Source organism: Erinaceus europaeus, chromosome 8 (assembly GCF_950295315.1).
Source record: "Erinaceus europaeus chromosome 8, mEriEur2.1, whole genome shotgun sequence".
Taxonomy (NCBI): domain Eukaryota; kingdom Metazoa; phylum Chordata; class Mammalia; order Eulipotyphla; family Erinaceidae; genus Erinaceus; species Erinaceus europaeus.
This window is the reverse complement of record NC_080169.1, coordinates 28,771,858-28,786,874: the sequence shown is the minus strand read 5'-3', so window position 1 is coordinate 28,786,874 and position 15,017 is coordinate 28,771,858. Positions and strand designations below refer to the sequence as shown.

The following is a 15,017-nucleotide window of genomic DNA, read 5'->3' as shown; positions in this document are numbered from 1 at the left end:
GTTTTGAGATTGCGCAAATCAATCAGTATTTTTTAATATTTATTTTTCCTTTTGTTGCCCTTTTTTTTTTTAATTGTTGTAGTTATTGTTGTTATTGATGCCGTTATTGTTGGATAGGACAGAAAGAAATGGAGAGGGGAAGGGAAGACAGGGGGAGAGAAAGATAGACACCTGCAGACCTGCTTCACTGCTTGCAAAGTGACTCCCCAACAGGTGGGGAGCAGGGGGCAACCAGTATCCTTACACCGATCCTTGTGCTTTGCGCCACCTGCACTTAACCCACTGCACTACCGCCTGACTCCCTGTTTTTTAAGTAATGCTTTAGCACTCTCATATGGGGTATAGTAGTGGGGGGTATCCATATGTGGAGGAAGGGTATATGGAAACACTATATTTTCTATTAAAGTTTGCGGTGAAACTAAAACTTCTCTAAAAAATAAATTTTATTAATAATAACAATTAATGGCTAATAACAGTAATACTTTGTAACCAAATACGACTTACTTCAGAAATGCCAAAATGGTTAAATGTTTAAAAACCTGACATCATTTAATATCCTAACAAGCTGCAGGGAAAAAAAAATAAATAGCTATATTCATAGCAACAGATGCTAAAGACACTTTTAATTTAGAAATAGAATACCTAATTAATCTATAAGTATTTGAAACCTATAGCATATATTCTTTACAGGGAAACATGCTACTATTCAACTTTGTGCTGCAGATTCCCATCAGTGCAATCAGTCAAGAAAAAACAAATAAGGTAATAGTAAAAGTCTCCTTATATGGCATAATCAGAGGAGTAGTTGGTTGGTTAACTTAAAATGTCATTAAAGCTATGGATGTTTTAAACAACAATCTGATGTAAAGGTGTTATTTTCATGTCACATTGAAATCAACAATTTTCCAGTCTTTGTCAGGTCAGACCTTACAAACTGTGAATATTGATCCATTGCCCATCTCATACATTACAGGAATAAAATACCACCTTTTTTTTTTTTTTAAAGTTTTCTTAAAAGGAACTGAGAATTTTAAAAGACAGCACAAAATTCCTATGGGGTTTTGTATTGTTTTCCTTGACTTTGTCTTGGTTATGCCTAATTTCACCTATTCTCAAAATCTGTCTTAAGGTTAGTTTTCATAGAAACAACTTTGTTTTCATATTCGTGTTTCATTTTGCATGATCTTTTATTAGATTATATAATCACAAGAAATTGAACTGGCAAAAACTGAGTTAATAGACAAACACTGATTTATTTATTTCTTTATTTTGGATAGGGATGGGGAGAAATTGAGATGAAAGAGAGGGAGACAGAGAAAGAAGACATACCTGTAGCATTGCTTCATCACTTAGGAAGCACCCCCTGTAGGTGGAGGACCAGGGCCTTGAACTGATGTCCTTATGCATTCTTCCAGATGTACCACCTCCTGCTCCCCAAACACTGATTCTTATTGAAATTCTTATCTCCATAATGGGGGCAGAAATTTACAGATGTAGCAAACTGCTCACCATGAGCACCTGGCATTCATAGATGCCAGCTAGTCTGACAGGTCTGTTAGCAGGCATCAATTTTGAGAACCTTTCTGGTACAAATATGAAAGCATCAAAAATAATCTGAAGACAACATGGAAGATCAAAGATAATGTACTGAAAAAAAAAATTAAGTTAAGATTTTGAAAAGAGGGCTGCCACAAGATCACAAACAATAGTCAGTGTTTTTATATAGGATAGAAGCTGGCAAATTTTTCTCTATAAAGGCTCAGATAGTCAATGTTTTATGCTTCCTGGGGCTGCTTCTTATTTATGGCCCTTTTGCCCTTATCTTGCCTCCCTTTTTTCACTGCCTTTAACCAATCTCCCTCCACTCCATTCTCTCTCTCTTAAATAATTATTTCAGATTTTTAAAAAAGGTTCTTAGTTCTGACCCAACAAAACCAGTTGGGGGCTAAATAGGGCCTGTGCACTGCATTGCATGCAGACTCAGGATAACCAATTAGGAAAAGAAACCTACCTCCCAAAAAAGCAAAACGACTCCTCTTGTAACATATCTAAAATTGACTTCCTAACTTCTTCCAACATGAAGACCCCTAGTTTCATCTGCTCTATACTTTAACTGTTTATTAAACAATTTGTCCTGCTTTATATCTTACCACCTTTCAGCCACCAAGTTGCAGACACTACCATGATGCCTACCTGACTTCCTTGAGCAGACAGCCTCACCAGTGTGTCCCGGAACCTCACCTCTCCAGAGCCCTACCCCACTAGGGAAAGATAGAAACAGGCTGGGGGTATGGATCGACCTGCCAACATCCATATCCAGAGAAGAAGCAATTACAGAAGACAGAACTTCTGCCTTTTGCACCCCATAAAGAATTTTGGTCCATACTCCCAGAAGGAAAAAGAATAGGGAAGATTCCAATGGAGGGGGTGGAACATGGAACTCTGGTGGTGGGAGCTGTGTGGCATTGTATCCCTGTTATCTTACAGTCTTGTTAATCATTATTAAATCACTAATAAAAAATTAAAGTAAAATGAAAACAACAAAACATAGCTAGGAAAGGCTAAATGGGAAATGTGCAGGATTTTTTTATTTTAAAAATTAATGTAGTTACACTGAAGGTGTTTTTTGTGGGTTTTTTGTTTGCTTTTTGGTTTGGTTTTGTTTTAAGATGGGGGGCAGAGATTACAGCACCAAAGCTGACATTAGTGTGTGTGGGGGGGGCAGACTCAAACCTAAATCAACCACATGACAGAGCAGGGCACTATGCAACTGAACTCTCATGCCTGAGGTGCTAAAAGTCCCGGGTTCAATCTCCCAAACCACCATAAGCCAGAGCTGAGCAGTGCTCTGGTCAAAAAAAAAAAAAAAAAAAGTCTGAATGAGGAGCCAGGTGGTGGCACACCTGGTTGAGTGTTTTTTTTTTTTTTTGGTTGAGTGTTTAAAGATATGTTTAGTATGTCTTCACCTCTATTAAATTGACTGGGTCACATTCTATATAAGAGGCATTGTTCTTAAGTTTAACCAAATTATAGAACTGAATTTTGTTATTAGATATATTACTATATCTTTTGCTCTTAAGTCCAATATTATGTCATCAAACATAAATTAAGTTGGTAATTATCAAATAATAATAGTTATCTCTCCAAAATGGGGGGAAAATGAAATAAAATAAATATATATATATTTAAATCTAAATGAGGGGCCAGGTGGTGGCTTACTTGGTAGAGCAGACATGTTTCAATGTTCAAGGACCCAGGGTCTGCACAGGGAAGCTTCACATGCTGTAGGTGTCTCTCTGTCTCTCTTCCTATCTCCCCCCTTCACTTGATTTCTCCATCTCTATACAATAAGATATTTAAAATAAAACCGAATGAGTGGAGATAAATGTCATATTCCTAAGTGGGTCTGCTTTATATTATAGAATATCGCTTAATCCAGATATTAAGTTCAATACTCATTAAAGTCATATTAGGTTTTTAAAAGTTGAATTTGACAGGCTTAGTTTTTTTAGTTCTTTGTTAGTGATTTCATAATGACTTACAATGTAAGATTACAGAAGTATAGTTCCATACACCCACCCAAGCTCTGTGCCCAACCACACTCCCAGTGATAATCACCACAGTTCTCATGAACACTTAGAGACAGATTGACTACTTCTTTCTTTTTTGTAAGTTCATGCCTTTCAGTTACCTATATTCCACATATCAGCAAAATGATCTAATTGATGCTAAGCTTATTTATTTGCCTCCAAGGTTATTGCTTGGTCTTGGTGCCTGCACCAGGAATCTTCTGCTCCTGGAGGCCGTTTTTCCCATTTGTGTTGCCCTTGTTGTTGCACTTGTTTTTATTGTTATTATTATAGCTGTTGCTGTTGGGTAGGACAAAGAAAAATCAAGAGAGATGGGGAAGGCAGAGGGGGAGAGAAAGATAGACACCTGCAGACCTGCTTCACGGCCTGTGAAGTGACCCCCCTGCAGGTGCCGTCTTGTGGGCTTCTACAGGACCTTGCCCCCAAAGTAGAACAGCCATGGTAGAGACTCCCTCACTCTCCAAAGGGAGGCTGGCTCAACATACTATGTCACTTAAGGGAAACTGATACTGAAATAAGTGCAGCCTAGAATGTTCTTAGCTGTGACCATGGAATGCAAGCTCAGACTGAGAGGAATGCAGAGGTTACACTGACTCCTGTGTTAAATATGGATATGGCCCTAGGTCAGATTACTGGGGTTTATACTTTAATGGTATTTATAAATGTGACTCCCCTACAGGATCCAGGGGCTGGAACCAGGATGCTTACTCCGGTCCTTGCGCATTGCGCCATGTGTGATTAACCCACTGTTGCTATCACCCAGCCCCCTATGATAAGCTTATTTTGCAAGAAAAAATGTTGACCAGAAGGCAAGAAATTTTTGAGAAAACATTGAAGAGCATTTATCCTACAACATATCAAAATCCAGACAAAAGAATTTAAAAATAATAGAATTTAAAAAAATAGATTAACAAAACAGGAAAGGATCCAGATTTATGGTCAGTCAGTCAAATTTTCCTAGAATCCATATTTATCTTTAATGTATTTTTAAAGTTATTTTTCTACCTCTTTTTTTTTTTTTTTTTTGTCTGTATTTAGGTATAAGTGTGCTAGCAGAGTGTCTGGACTGTCCTGAGTTGAAAGCAACTGCAGATGACTTTATTCATCAGCATTTTACTGAAGTCTATAAAACTGATGAATTTCTACAACTTGATGTGAAGCGTGTTACACATCTTCTAAACCAGGACACTCTGACTGTGAGAGCAGAAGATCAGGTACTAAATTACCTTCTCATATTTGTGTTAGTTTTTTGTCCTTCACATTTGGACACATGACAAGGAAAAGAATCATATTTGAACATAATGTGTTCTTTCGGGGCTCGGGTGGTGGCTCACCGGGTTAAGTGCACATAGTATGAAGCACAATGACCCGAGTAAGGATCTTGGTTTAAGCCCCTGGCTCCCCACCTGCAGGGGGGTCCCTCTACAAGTGGTGAAGCAGGTCTGTAGGTGTCTGTGTTTCTCCCTCTCTGTCTTCCCCTCTTCTCTCAGTTTTTCTCTGTCCTATCCAATAAAACAGAAAAAAAAAATGGTCGCCAGGAGCAGTGAATTTGAGTGCTAGCACCAGGCCCCAGCAATAACCCTGGAGGCAAAAAAAGAAAAGAAAATGTGTTCTTGTGGTCCAGTCCAGGAGGTGACACAGTGGCTAAGGCACTAGACTCTCAAGCAAGAGGTCCTGAGTTCAGTCCCCAGCAGCACATGTACCAGAGTGATATCTGGTTCTTTCTCTGTCTCTCCTATATTTCTCATTAATAAATAAATAAAATCTTTAAAAAGAAAAGAAAATGTGTTCTTTACAGTAAGCAGTATTCCAAAGTCTATTTCATAGAAAAGGTGAGTGTTAGGTGTGCCTGTAGTCTGGCTGTTTGAGAGACGCTACTTGGTAAAGATAAAGCTAATGGGTACCAACTAAAACAATACCTTCCCTAAGATATCACAGCCCAAATCCCAATACCTTTAAGTAACAACAAGGATGAGAAAATTGCCTCCAGGAGCAGTAGGTTCATAGTGCAGACAACAAGTCCCAGCGATAAACCTGGAGGCAGAAAAAAAAAAAGTGTGCTGCTTTGCCTTGTGCACAACCCAGGTTTGAGCCTGACCCTAACTACATCGAAGGAAACTTTGGTACAATTCCCACTCCCACCCCCAACCCCTACTCCCCGCCTGTCTATCTGGAAAAGTTAGCCCAGAATGATAAAGCCACGGAGATGACACTAATAATAATAAATTTTGCATATTAAATTTTTCTGGAAAATAACTCAATTCACAGTTCAAATATATAAGGTTAAATAGTATCATAACTACCTAATTTCACTTAATTCGGAGACTAATTGTTTACAGTACAATTGTTGGCACAGGAAAAACAAAGTGAAACTTGATTGGGATTGGTGTACTGCATCAAAGCAAAGGACAGTGGGATAGAAAGGAAAGGAAGGGGGGTAAGGAGTGTGTTAGGTTGCAATGCATGATGGAAGAGATAAGACTTAAGCTGGATAAGAGAGTGTTTTGCAGACACTTATGGGGAGATAAGAAATTATACCCATGTGTCAACAGCTGTACTATAAACCATTAAACCCCAATAAGTGATTTTTGTTTTAAATCATGGTTGCCAGGAGGTGCCCTACATAAGGTATACATGCTATTGAATACAGTGTGCAAGGACACAGGTTCAAGCCCCTGGTCCTCACCATCAGTGAAGCTTCACCATCAGTGAAGCTGTGCTGTATGTGTCTCTCTTTCTCCATCTTCTTCACCCTCACCTCTTAATTTCTCTCTATGTAATAAAATAAATGAGTAATTAATACAAAAAAAAGGACCAGGCTGACTGCACATTTTTATGCAATGTTTGTGTAAAGGCCTGGGTTCAATCCCTTGGTCCCCATCTGCAGGGGTTTGCTTCACAAGCGGTGAAGCAGTTCTGCAGATGTCTATCTTTCTCCCTTTCTATCTTCCCCTCCCCTCTCAGTTTCTCTCTGTCCTATCCAAAATATTGGGGCAAAAATGGCCACAGGAGCAGTGGATTTGTTGTGCAGAAAAGAAAAGAAAAGAAAAGAAAAGAAAAGAAAAGAAAAGAAAAGAAAAGATACATACTGGGAGTCAGGCGGTAGCGCAGCAGGTTAAGCACACATGGCACAAAGCACAAGGACCAGTGTAAGGATCCCAGTTCGAGCCCCCGGCTCCCCACCTTCAGGGGAGTCGCTTCACAAGCGGTGTAGCAGGTCTGCAGGTGTCTTTCTCCCCCTCTCTGTCTTCCCCCCCTCTCCATTTCTCTCTGTCCTATCCAACAACAATGACATCAATAACAACAACAACAATTACTACAACAATAAAACAACAAGGGCAACAAAAGTAAATAAATATTTTTTTAAAATTTTTTTAATACATACATAGACACATGTAGGCCTCAAATGATAGTGGCAGCAAACTTTCAAGGAGAGCCTTTTTTTTTTTTCCTCAAATAAGGCAAAGAAACTTTGTGTTAAGGTGATCAATGAAAATTTGGGAAACAAATCATAATTATTTTTTTTGACTTTACAGATTGTGCTGGGTCATAATACTCCACATCACAGCATTTCTTGGGTCTCTAGTCATCTATACACATCTGCATTTCAGCTGATCCATCAGCATCTGATCACATACTTTCTGTTTGTAGCAACCCTTTCATGGTAACCTGGCCCTTGCCAGTCCCTTGCCCTGCCAGTTCCTAGCAATTTTGTAAAAAAGAATCATGCCAAGCCTCCAAGGTCCCGGATTCAATCCCCAGAACCACCATAAGCCCAAATAGTGCTCTGGTTAAAATAAAAGTAACAATGATAATAATAGAGAATTATTTATTTTTTTATGTTTATTAATAAGAAAGATAGAAGGAGAGAAAGAAAGAACCAGACATCACTCTGGTACATGTGCTACCAGGGATTGAACTCAGGTACTCATGCTTGAGAATCTAATGCTTATCCACTGCACCACCTTCCAGACCACACAACTATAATAAAATACAAAAATAAAGTAAAATGAAAAAAAAAATTTAAACTATCTTTGATAAATTTTGTTGATTGCAAATGTATATCACATCTTTTAAAAGGAGCTACATTTTGTTTTTTAAAATCACAAATTCAGCATCATATCCTATATTGTATAGTAACTGTTAGTTACTTAAAAATGTATTGCATATAAGAATCACAAGAGCAGAATATAAACCCTCTGTTATATAGACATATGTTCAGGGATGAAAAACATATGAAGAAAATACTGGGGATAAGTGATTGATTATGTGTCAGTAATATTCTCTTCACTGAAAGTAAACCTTGATAGTGGGAAATGTTACAGTCATCTAAAAACTTTACTGTTCTTTTTCTATTTTTCTTCCTTAGGTTTATGATGCTGCAGTCAGGTGGTTAAAGTATGATGAACCTAACCGCCAGCCATTTATGGTTGATATCCTTGCTAAAGTCAGATTTCCTCTTATATCAAAGAATTTCCTAAGTAAAACAGTGCAAGCCGAACCACTTATTCAAGACAACCCGGAATGCCTTAAGATGGTGATAAGTAAGTTACCTTAACATCTATTTATGGCATTATCATACAGCCAGTTTCTCATGGGCTTGTAACTCTTAAGTCTCAATGGCCAGGGAGAAACATTTAAGATTTTGCGTTTTCAAATAATTAATCCTTTAGAGTTCTTAGCTGTTTTATCTGGAAGGGACTTAGCCCTAGTCCATTTTTATAGGGATGTGTGAGATAGAAGGTAAATATTACTTACACTTTTTCTCCTTTTGTATATATGATCAATTTCATTAAACTTGTTAACTTTTCCTTTATAATTTCACTTAGCCAAATAGTGTACTATGCTGTCATAAGATTTTCTAAAAAAAAAAAAATAGCTTTGGGGGGGGAAGGAGGGAGGGGGATAGCTAGAGGTAATCTTTACATTTTTAAAATTTTTGTATAGTTCTTGACTTGAGGCTAAATACCAACCCCTCAACATGACTATAAATTATGCCACTTAATAAAATTTCCTATAAATGGAATTATTGCTTTTTGGATTTCTTGGAAGCATCTTAAAAGAGTTTTCCTTCTGTGCCTATTCAACATGAACTGTTGCTCTCTAGGTCTCTGCCCTCCTGAGAAATCAATTCACTACTCTGCTAAATTAGTGCTAATATTTTCCTGGACTCTGGGCATTCCTTTTTGTTAATTTTATTTGATGTATCAATCCCCATGAAAGTTCCTTTAAAAAAAAAAGCAATGTAATCAGTAAATACTTGGAGATTTGATAAATCTCATATGTTAATTGTATCATAAAATATTGAAGGATGGTTAAATGGGGTTTTGAATTATGTTGAAAAACATTTCACTTAGAATTTTGAAAGCATTGCCCTATTAATTAATTTCCAGTGTTACCATGAAGTTTTTTGAGATAATGATAATGATTTTCTTGGCTTCTTTCTTTCTTTCTTTCTTTCTTTCTTTCTTTCTTTCTTTCTTTCTTTCTTCTTTCTCTTTCTTTTTTTGGTCAGAGCACTACTCAGCTATGACTTTTGATGGTACCAGGAATTAAAACTAAGACCTTCCTCTCAGGCATGGAAGCCTTTTGTGTAGCTACTGTACTATCTCAATAAAGTTAAAGATAACGTGTGTTGCTGCTGCTACTTTTCTATCTTCTCGTCATCCTCCTCTTTCTAACTTACTATATTGGGCAGACATTGACTTCTCAATTTTATATTACTAGTATTGTGATTTTTAATTTTTTTTATTAATTTTCCCTTTTGTTACCCTTGTTTTATTATTGTAGCTATTGTTGTTGTTGTTATTGATGTCATTGTTGTTGGATAGGACAGAGAGAAATGGAGAGAGGAGGGGAAGACAGAGGGAGAGAGAAAGATAGACACCTGCAGACCTGCTTCACCACTTGTGAAGCGACTCCCCTGCAGGTGGGGAGCTGGGAGCTTGAACCGGGATCCTTATGCTGGTCCTTGCACTTTGTGCCACCTGTGCTTAACCCACTGCTCTACCACCTGACCTCCAGTATTGTGATTCAATTGAGTCTCTTAATCTTTTCTTTTTTTCTCATTGTTGCACTTTGGTTCATTCTTTTGGGAGATAGCCTTTGTTTTACTCTGAATACTTCTATTTCAGCTATTTATTTGTGATAGAGGATGAAGAAAGAGCCAGAGCATCATTCTGGCATATGCAATTCAAGTCATGGAGCCAAGACTTCATGTTTCTTTGTGCTTCGTACTGTGTGCACTTAACCCAGTGTGCTACCATCCGGCCCCCAAGGACCTCATTTTCTAATCCCAGTGCTTTACCTACTCTAAGACACCCCAGGCTGGTCAACTATTATTTCTAATTTCTGTAAGCTTTTACTTAATCTCTAATTTCTTATTTCATGGTGATAACACCATCCTATTAGTAGTAGAGTTCTCCAGACTGTTCACCACAGAGGTTGGACCAGTTGACATTCCCACCAGCAGTGTAGGAGGGTTCCTTTGACCCCACAACCTCTCCAGCATTTGCTGCTGCTACCTTTTCTGATGTATGCCATTCTCACAGGAGTGAAGTGGTATCTCATTGTTGTCTTTATTTGCATTTCTCTGACAATCAAAGACTTGGAGCATTTTTTCATGTGTCTCTCGGCCTTTTGGATCTCTTCTGTGGTGAGTATTCTATCCATATGCTCTCCCCATTTTTGGATGGGGTTATTTGTTTGCTTGTTGATTTTGGCAAGCACTTTATATATTTTAGTTATTAGCCTCTTGTCTGATGTATGGCATCTTCTCCCATTCTGTGAGGGGTCTCTTGGTTTGGGTAGTGATTTCTTTTGCTGTGCAGAGCCTTTTAATCTGATGTAGTCCCATCAGTTTATACTTGCCTTAGTCTTCTTTGTAACTGGATTCGTTTCATTGAAGATGTCTTTAAAATTTATATGGAAAAGAGTTCTGCCAATATTTTCCTCTAAGTATCTGGTGGTTTCTAGTCTAATATCCAAGTTCTTGATCCACTTGGAATTTACTTTTTATTTGGTGAAATATAGTGGTTCAGTTTCATTCTTTGGCATGTTTCCACCTATTTTTTCCAACACCATTTGTTGAAGAGACTCTGCTTTCCCCATTTAATAATCTGGGCATCTTTGTCAAAGATTAGATGTCCATAGGTGTGGGGACTTAGTACTGGGCTCTCAATTCTATTCCACTGGTCAGTGTGTCTATTCATGTTCCAGTACCAAGCAGTTTTGATGAGAATGGCCCTATAATACAATTTGAGATCTGGGAGTGTGATGCCTCTGGTTCTGTTCTTTTTTTTCAAGATTGTTTTGTCAATTCTAGGTCTGGAAGTTAATAAATGTTTGGTTTGAGCTGTGACTCATAGAAGTTACTATTAGAAAACCAATAGATAAGACTGTATATGTGAGTAGTTTTCTGAATTCTTAGACTAACCTATAGATTAATTAGGGTAGCTTAATAATTTCTTAATTAAGGAACCCCAAATTTAATGTCTAGGTATTTTTTCTGGGAGCCAGGAGGTAACTCTTTTCTCACTGACTTGAAACATCATAGGGCCAGGTGGTGGCACACCTGCTTGAGCTCATGTGTTACAATGCACAAGGACCTGGGTTCAAGCTCCCAATCAGTCCTCACTTGCAAGGGGAAAGCTTTGCAAGATGTGAAATAGTGCTTCAGGTTTCTCTCTTTCTCTGTCTCCCCATCCCTCTTGATTTCTGGTTGTCTCTATCCAACAAATAACTAAAGATAATACAAAGAAAAAAATTTAAAGAGAGATAATAGGAAAAACAAAGCTAGTGGAAATAAAAGCACTTCTATCTTTGGTTATTTCCTTTATGTGCGTTAAGATCTGAAGTTCTGGGGGTCGGGCAGTAGCGCAGTAGGTTAAGCACACATGATGCAAAGCGCAAGGACTGGCGTAACGATCCCGGTTTGAGCCCCCGGCTACCCACCTGGAGGGGAGTCGCTTCACAGGTAGTGAAGCAGGTCTGCAGGTGTCTATCTTTCTCTCCCCCTCTCTGTCTTCCCCTCCTCTCTCCATTCCTCTCTGTCCTAATGACAACATCAATAACAACAATAACTACAACAACAATAAAAAACAAGGGTAACAAAAGGGAAAATAAATATAAATATTTAAAAAAATTAAGATCTGAAGTTCTTGAAGATTTGCTATTCCTTTTTCAATAGGTGGTATGAGATATCATCTGCTATCTCCAGAAGATAGAGAGGAACTGGTAGATGGCACAAGACCTAGAAGAAAGAAGCATGACTACCGCATAGCCTTATTTGGAGGCTCCCAACCACAGTCTTGCAGATACTTCAACCCAAAGGTAACTGAAGTGTGTGTGTGTGTGTCTGTGTGTGAGTAAGAATTCTACATGAACCCTTGTGTCTTTAAGGATGTTATAGTTTATGATGGTCTTTCCCTTTTTTAAAATTCTTATTATCTTTATCTGTTGGATAAAGACAGTCAGAAATTGAAAGGATAGGGAGAGAGACACCTGCAACACTGCTTCACTACTTGTAAAGTTTTCCCCCTGCAGATGGGGACCAGGGGCTCAAACCTGGGTCCTTTTGCATTGTAACATGTGCACTCAGCCAGGTGCACCACCACCCCATTCCCTATGATAGTTTTTAATGTATATAGTTCTCATCTTCATTTTACAGGTAAGGAAACTGAGATTTGGCCAGAATTGAAGTCTTTTTCCATAATTGCTATAGACAAAACTGCATAGTAATCATTAGTAAAGAAAATAGAAAGTTAGTTTTCTGTCTTGCCTTTGTTTTGTTGTTTTTTTTTTTTTCCACAGGTCTGCTGAACTCTGACTTCTAGTGATGCTGGGGGAGGCTGAGGGTAGTGGGGAGTCTGAGACTTCTTGTGTATGAATCTTGTACACCACCACTACACTATCTACCCAATCTTACTTTGTTTAAAAATGGGGGGGAAACTCCCTTCATTTTTTGTGCCATTTTCAATGAAAATATGCTTCTGAAGCTAGATTTGAGTAAGTCTGATTAAATATAAAATAATATTCTAGAAAATTTGGAAAATAATAAAGGCAAAAGATAAAATTAGCCTTTAATCCAGCCTCTTAGAAATTATTTTCAACTTTTTTTCTTCTCACTAAGAGCGTAACAGTGTGGGGGCCAGGTGGTGATGCACCTGGTTGAGCACATGTATTAAAATGTGCAAGGATCTGGGTTCGAGCTCCCAGTCCCTACCTGCAGGGGGAAAGCTTTATGAGTGGCTGCGGATGTCTCCCTGTTGCTCTTCCTCTATCATCCCCTCTCACTTGATTTCTTCTATCAAGTAAATAAAGATAATAAAAAAAAATTCAAAGGGAGTAGGGCTGTGCTGCAGTGGGTTTAAGCACATGTGGAGCGAAGCCCAAGGGCCAGCTTAAGGTTCCCGGTTCAAGCCCCCGGCTCCCCACCTGCAGAGAAGTCACTTCACGGGCAGTGAAGCAGGTCTGCAGGTGTCTGTCTTTCTCTCCCCTCTCTGTCTTTCCCTCCTCTCTCCATTTCTCTCTGTCCTATCCAGCAATAATAACAACAACAATAGTAACTACAGCAATAAAACAAGGGCAACAAGGGGGAATAGATAATTTTTTTTTAATTCTTTTTTAAAGCATAACAGTGTTCTGGTCAGCATCCTGTTACCCCAGGATGACAGGTAGCCTTTAGCAGCTATGCTGTAGTCAAGTATACAACTGCTACAAATAGACTACTATAACCTGTCCCATTTGGAAAGGTTTCTCCCTTTAGTTTTTACTTATGACTGTTCGCTTTTTTTGGTTTATCCAGTAAAAATGTAACAGCAGTATATTCAAATACAGTATATGTATCATCTCCAGCATATTGCAGATGCCTGAGACAGAAAGCTGGCCTTCATTTCCAAAAAGTTGTTATAACAACTTTCTACATATAATAACAGTCTTTTTCTGTTAAAAACCAGGTACCAAACTTTTTCAGCTTTGTAGGCTGAATAGACTCTGGCATAAATGTTCAACACAGATCCTATAACAGGAAGGTAGCCATAAATATATGGGCATGACTACATTCTAGTAAAACTTTATTTTCAAGAAACAGCCTCATGATCCATGACTTGCCAAGGATGACATGTCTTGATAAGTACATCAGCACCCCCCCAAAAAAAATTTTGGTCCATACTTCCAGAAGGGAAGAAATGATAGGGGAAGATGACTAGAGGGTTCTGAATTCCAACTCCATCAGGACTCAGAAAGTGAAGAAGAAAAGAGGAAGGACCTTCAGAAGTAGGAATAGGTGTGGGTATGACTTGGAAGGGAACAGAGGGCAGGACCATAGATTGCTCAGGTATTTCATAACATTGTGGTGTTTTTTTTTTAATATTTATTTATTTACCCCTTTGTTGCCCTTATTGTTTTTAATTGTTGTTGTAGTTATTGTTGTTATTGATGTTGTCGTTGTTGGATAGGACAGAGAGAAATGGAGAGAGGAAGGGAAGATGGGGGGGGGGGAAGGAAGACACCAGCAGACCTGCTTCACCGCCTGTGAAGGGACACCCCCACAGGTGGGAACACTGTGGTTTTTTAAAAGTCTGATGCACTATATTGACTCATCTGAATACAGAAAATTAGAATATCAGGGGCCAGGTAGCGGTTCATATGGTAGAGTGCACATGTTACAGTGAGTATGAATACCAGTTCAAATCTCCATTCCGCATCCCCCCCACCCCCACCTGCAAGGGGGGCAGCTTCATGAGCAGTGAAGCAGGGCTAAAGGTGTCTCTTTCCCTTACCTTACCTTCTATCTCTTTCTTCCCTCTCAGTTTCTGTCTCTATCCAAAATTTTAAAAATTGAGTTTAAAAAGAAAGTTAGTATGTAGTGACAGGTGGTGGCATACCTGGTTAAGTGTGTACATTATAGTGCACAAGGTTCTAGGTTCAAGCCCCTGGTCCCCACCGGCAGGGGAAAGCTTCATAAAGCTCTGTATCTCTCCCACCCCTCTCACTTTCTCTCTGTCTCTATCCAATAATAATAAAAATATTAGAAATATAAACTTTAAAAAAAAGAAAGAAAGTTAGTTTGTCACTGAAATCCACAAAATAAATCAACCTCCATCCATAGAGTTCTCCTTGGTGCCTGGGATGAAACCAAGAGCTTCCCACACTCAGGACGGTACACTACTGCTAAACCGTTTCCCGTGCCCTTAACCATTGGTTCTTTATATCACTCTATATCTGTTAGAGAATAGATGGGATATTTACATTTGAAAAAAGAAAAGTTTCTTAAAAACCATGAGCCTGCTTACTTAAGAATGTTCTTACATTATTATCCCGAGTCACAGATGAAATAGAAGGCTCATATATTAACTCTTATTTTAGAAAAAGAAAACCCCAAAGCAGTTACTTTCCCTATTGCCCTCTGCCCCAACTAGCCAGCAT

The 15,017-nt window shown here is 38.6% G+C and overlaps 1 protein-coding gene across 3 annotated transcripts in view; it reads left to right on the top strand.

The window, feature by feature from the left end:
• Window positions 1–15,017, top strand: part of KLHL7 (kelch like family member 7) — a 55,976-nt gene that overhangs the window by 29,605 nt on the left and 11,354 nt on the right. For all 3 annotated transcript variants that reach the window (XM_007523946.3, XM_060196085.1, XM_060196086.1), the window contains exons 5-7: window positions 4,629–4,804; window positions 7,960–8,134; window positions 11,779–11,921. In XM_007523946.3, the coding sequence (XP_007524008.1) occupies window positions 4,629–4,804; window positions 7,960–8,134; window positions 11,779–11,921 (494 nt within the window). The remainder of the gene's footprint in view (window positions 1–4,628; window positions 4,805–7,959; window positions 8,135–11,778; window positions 11,922–15,017) is intronic.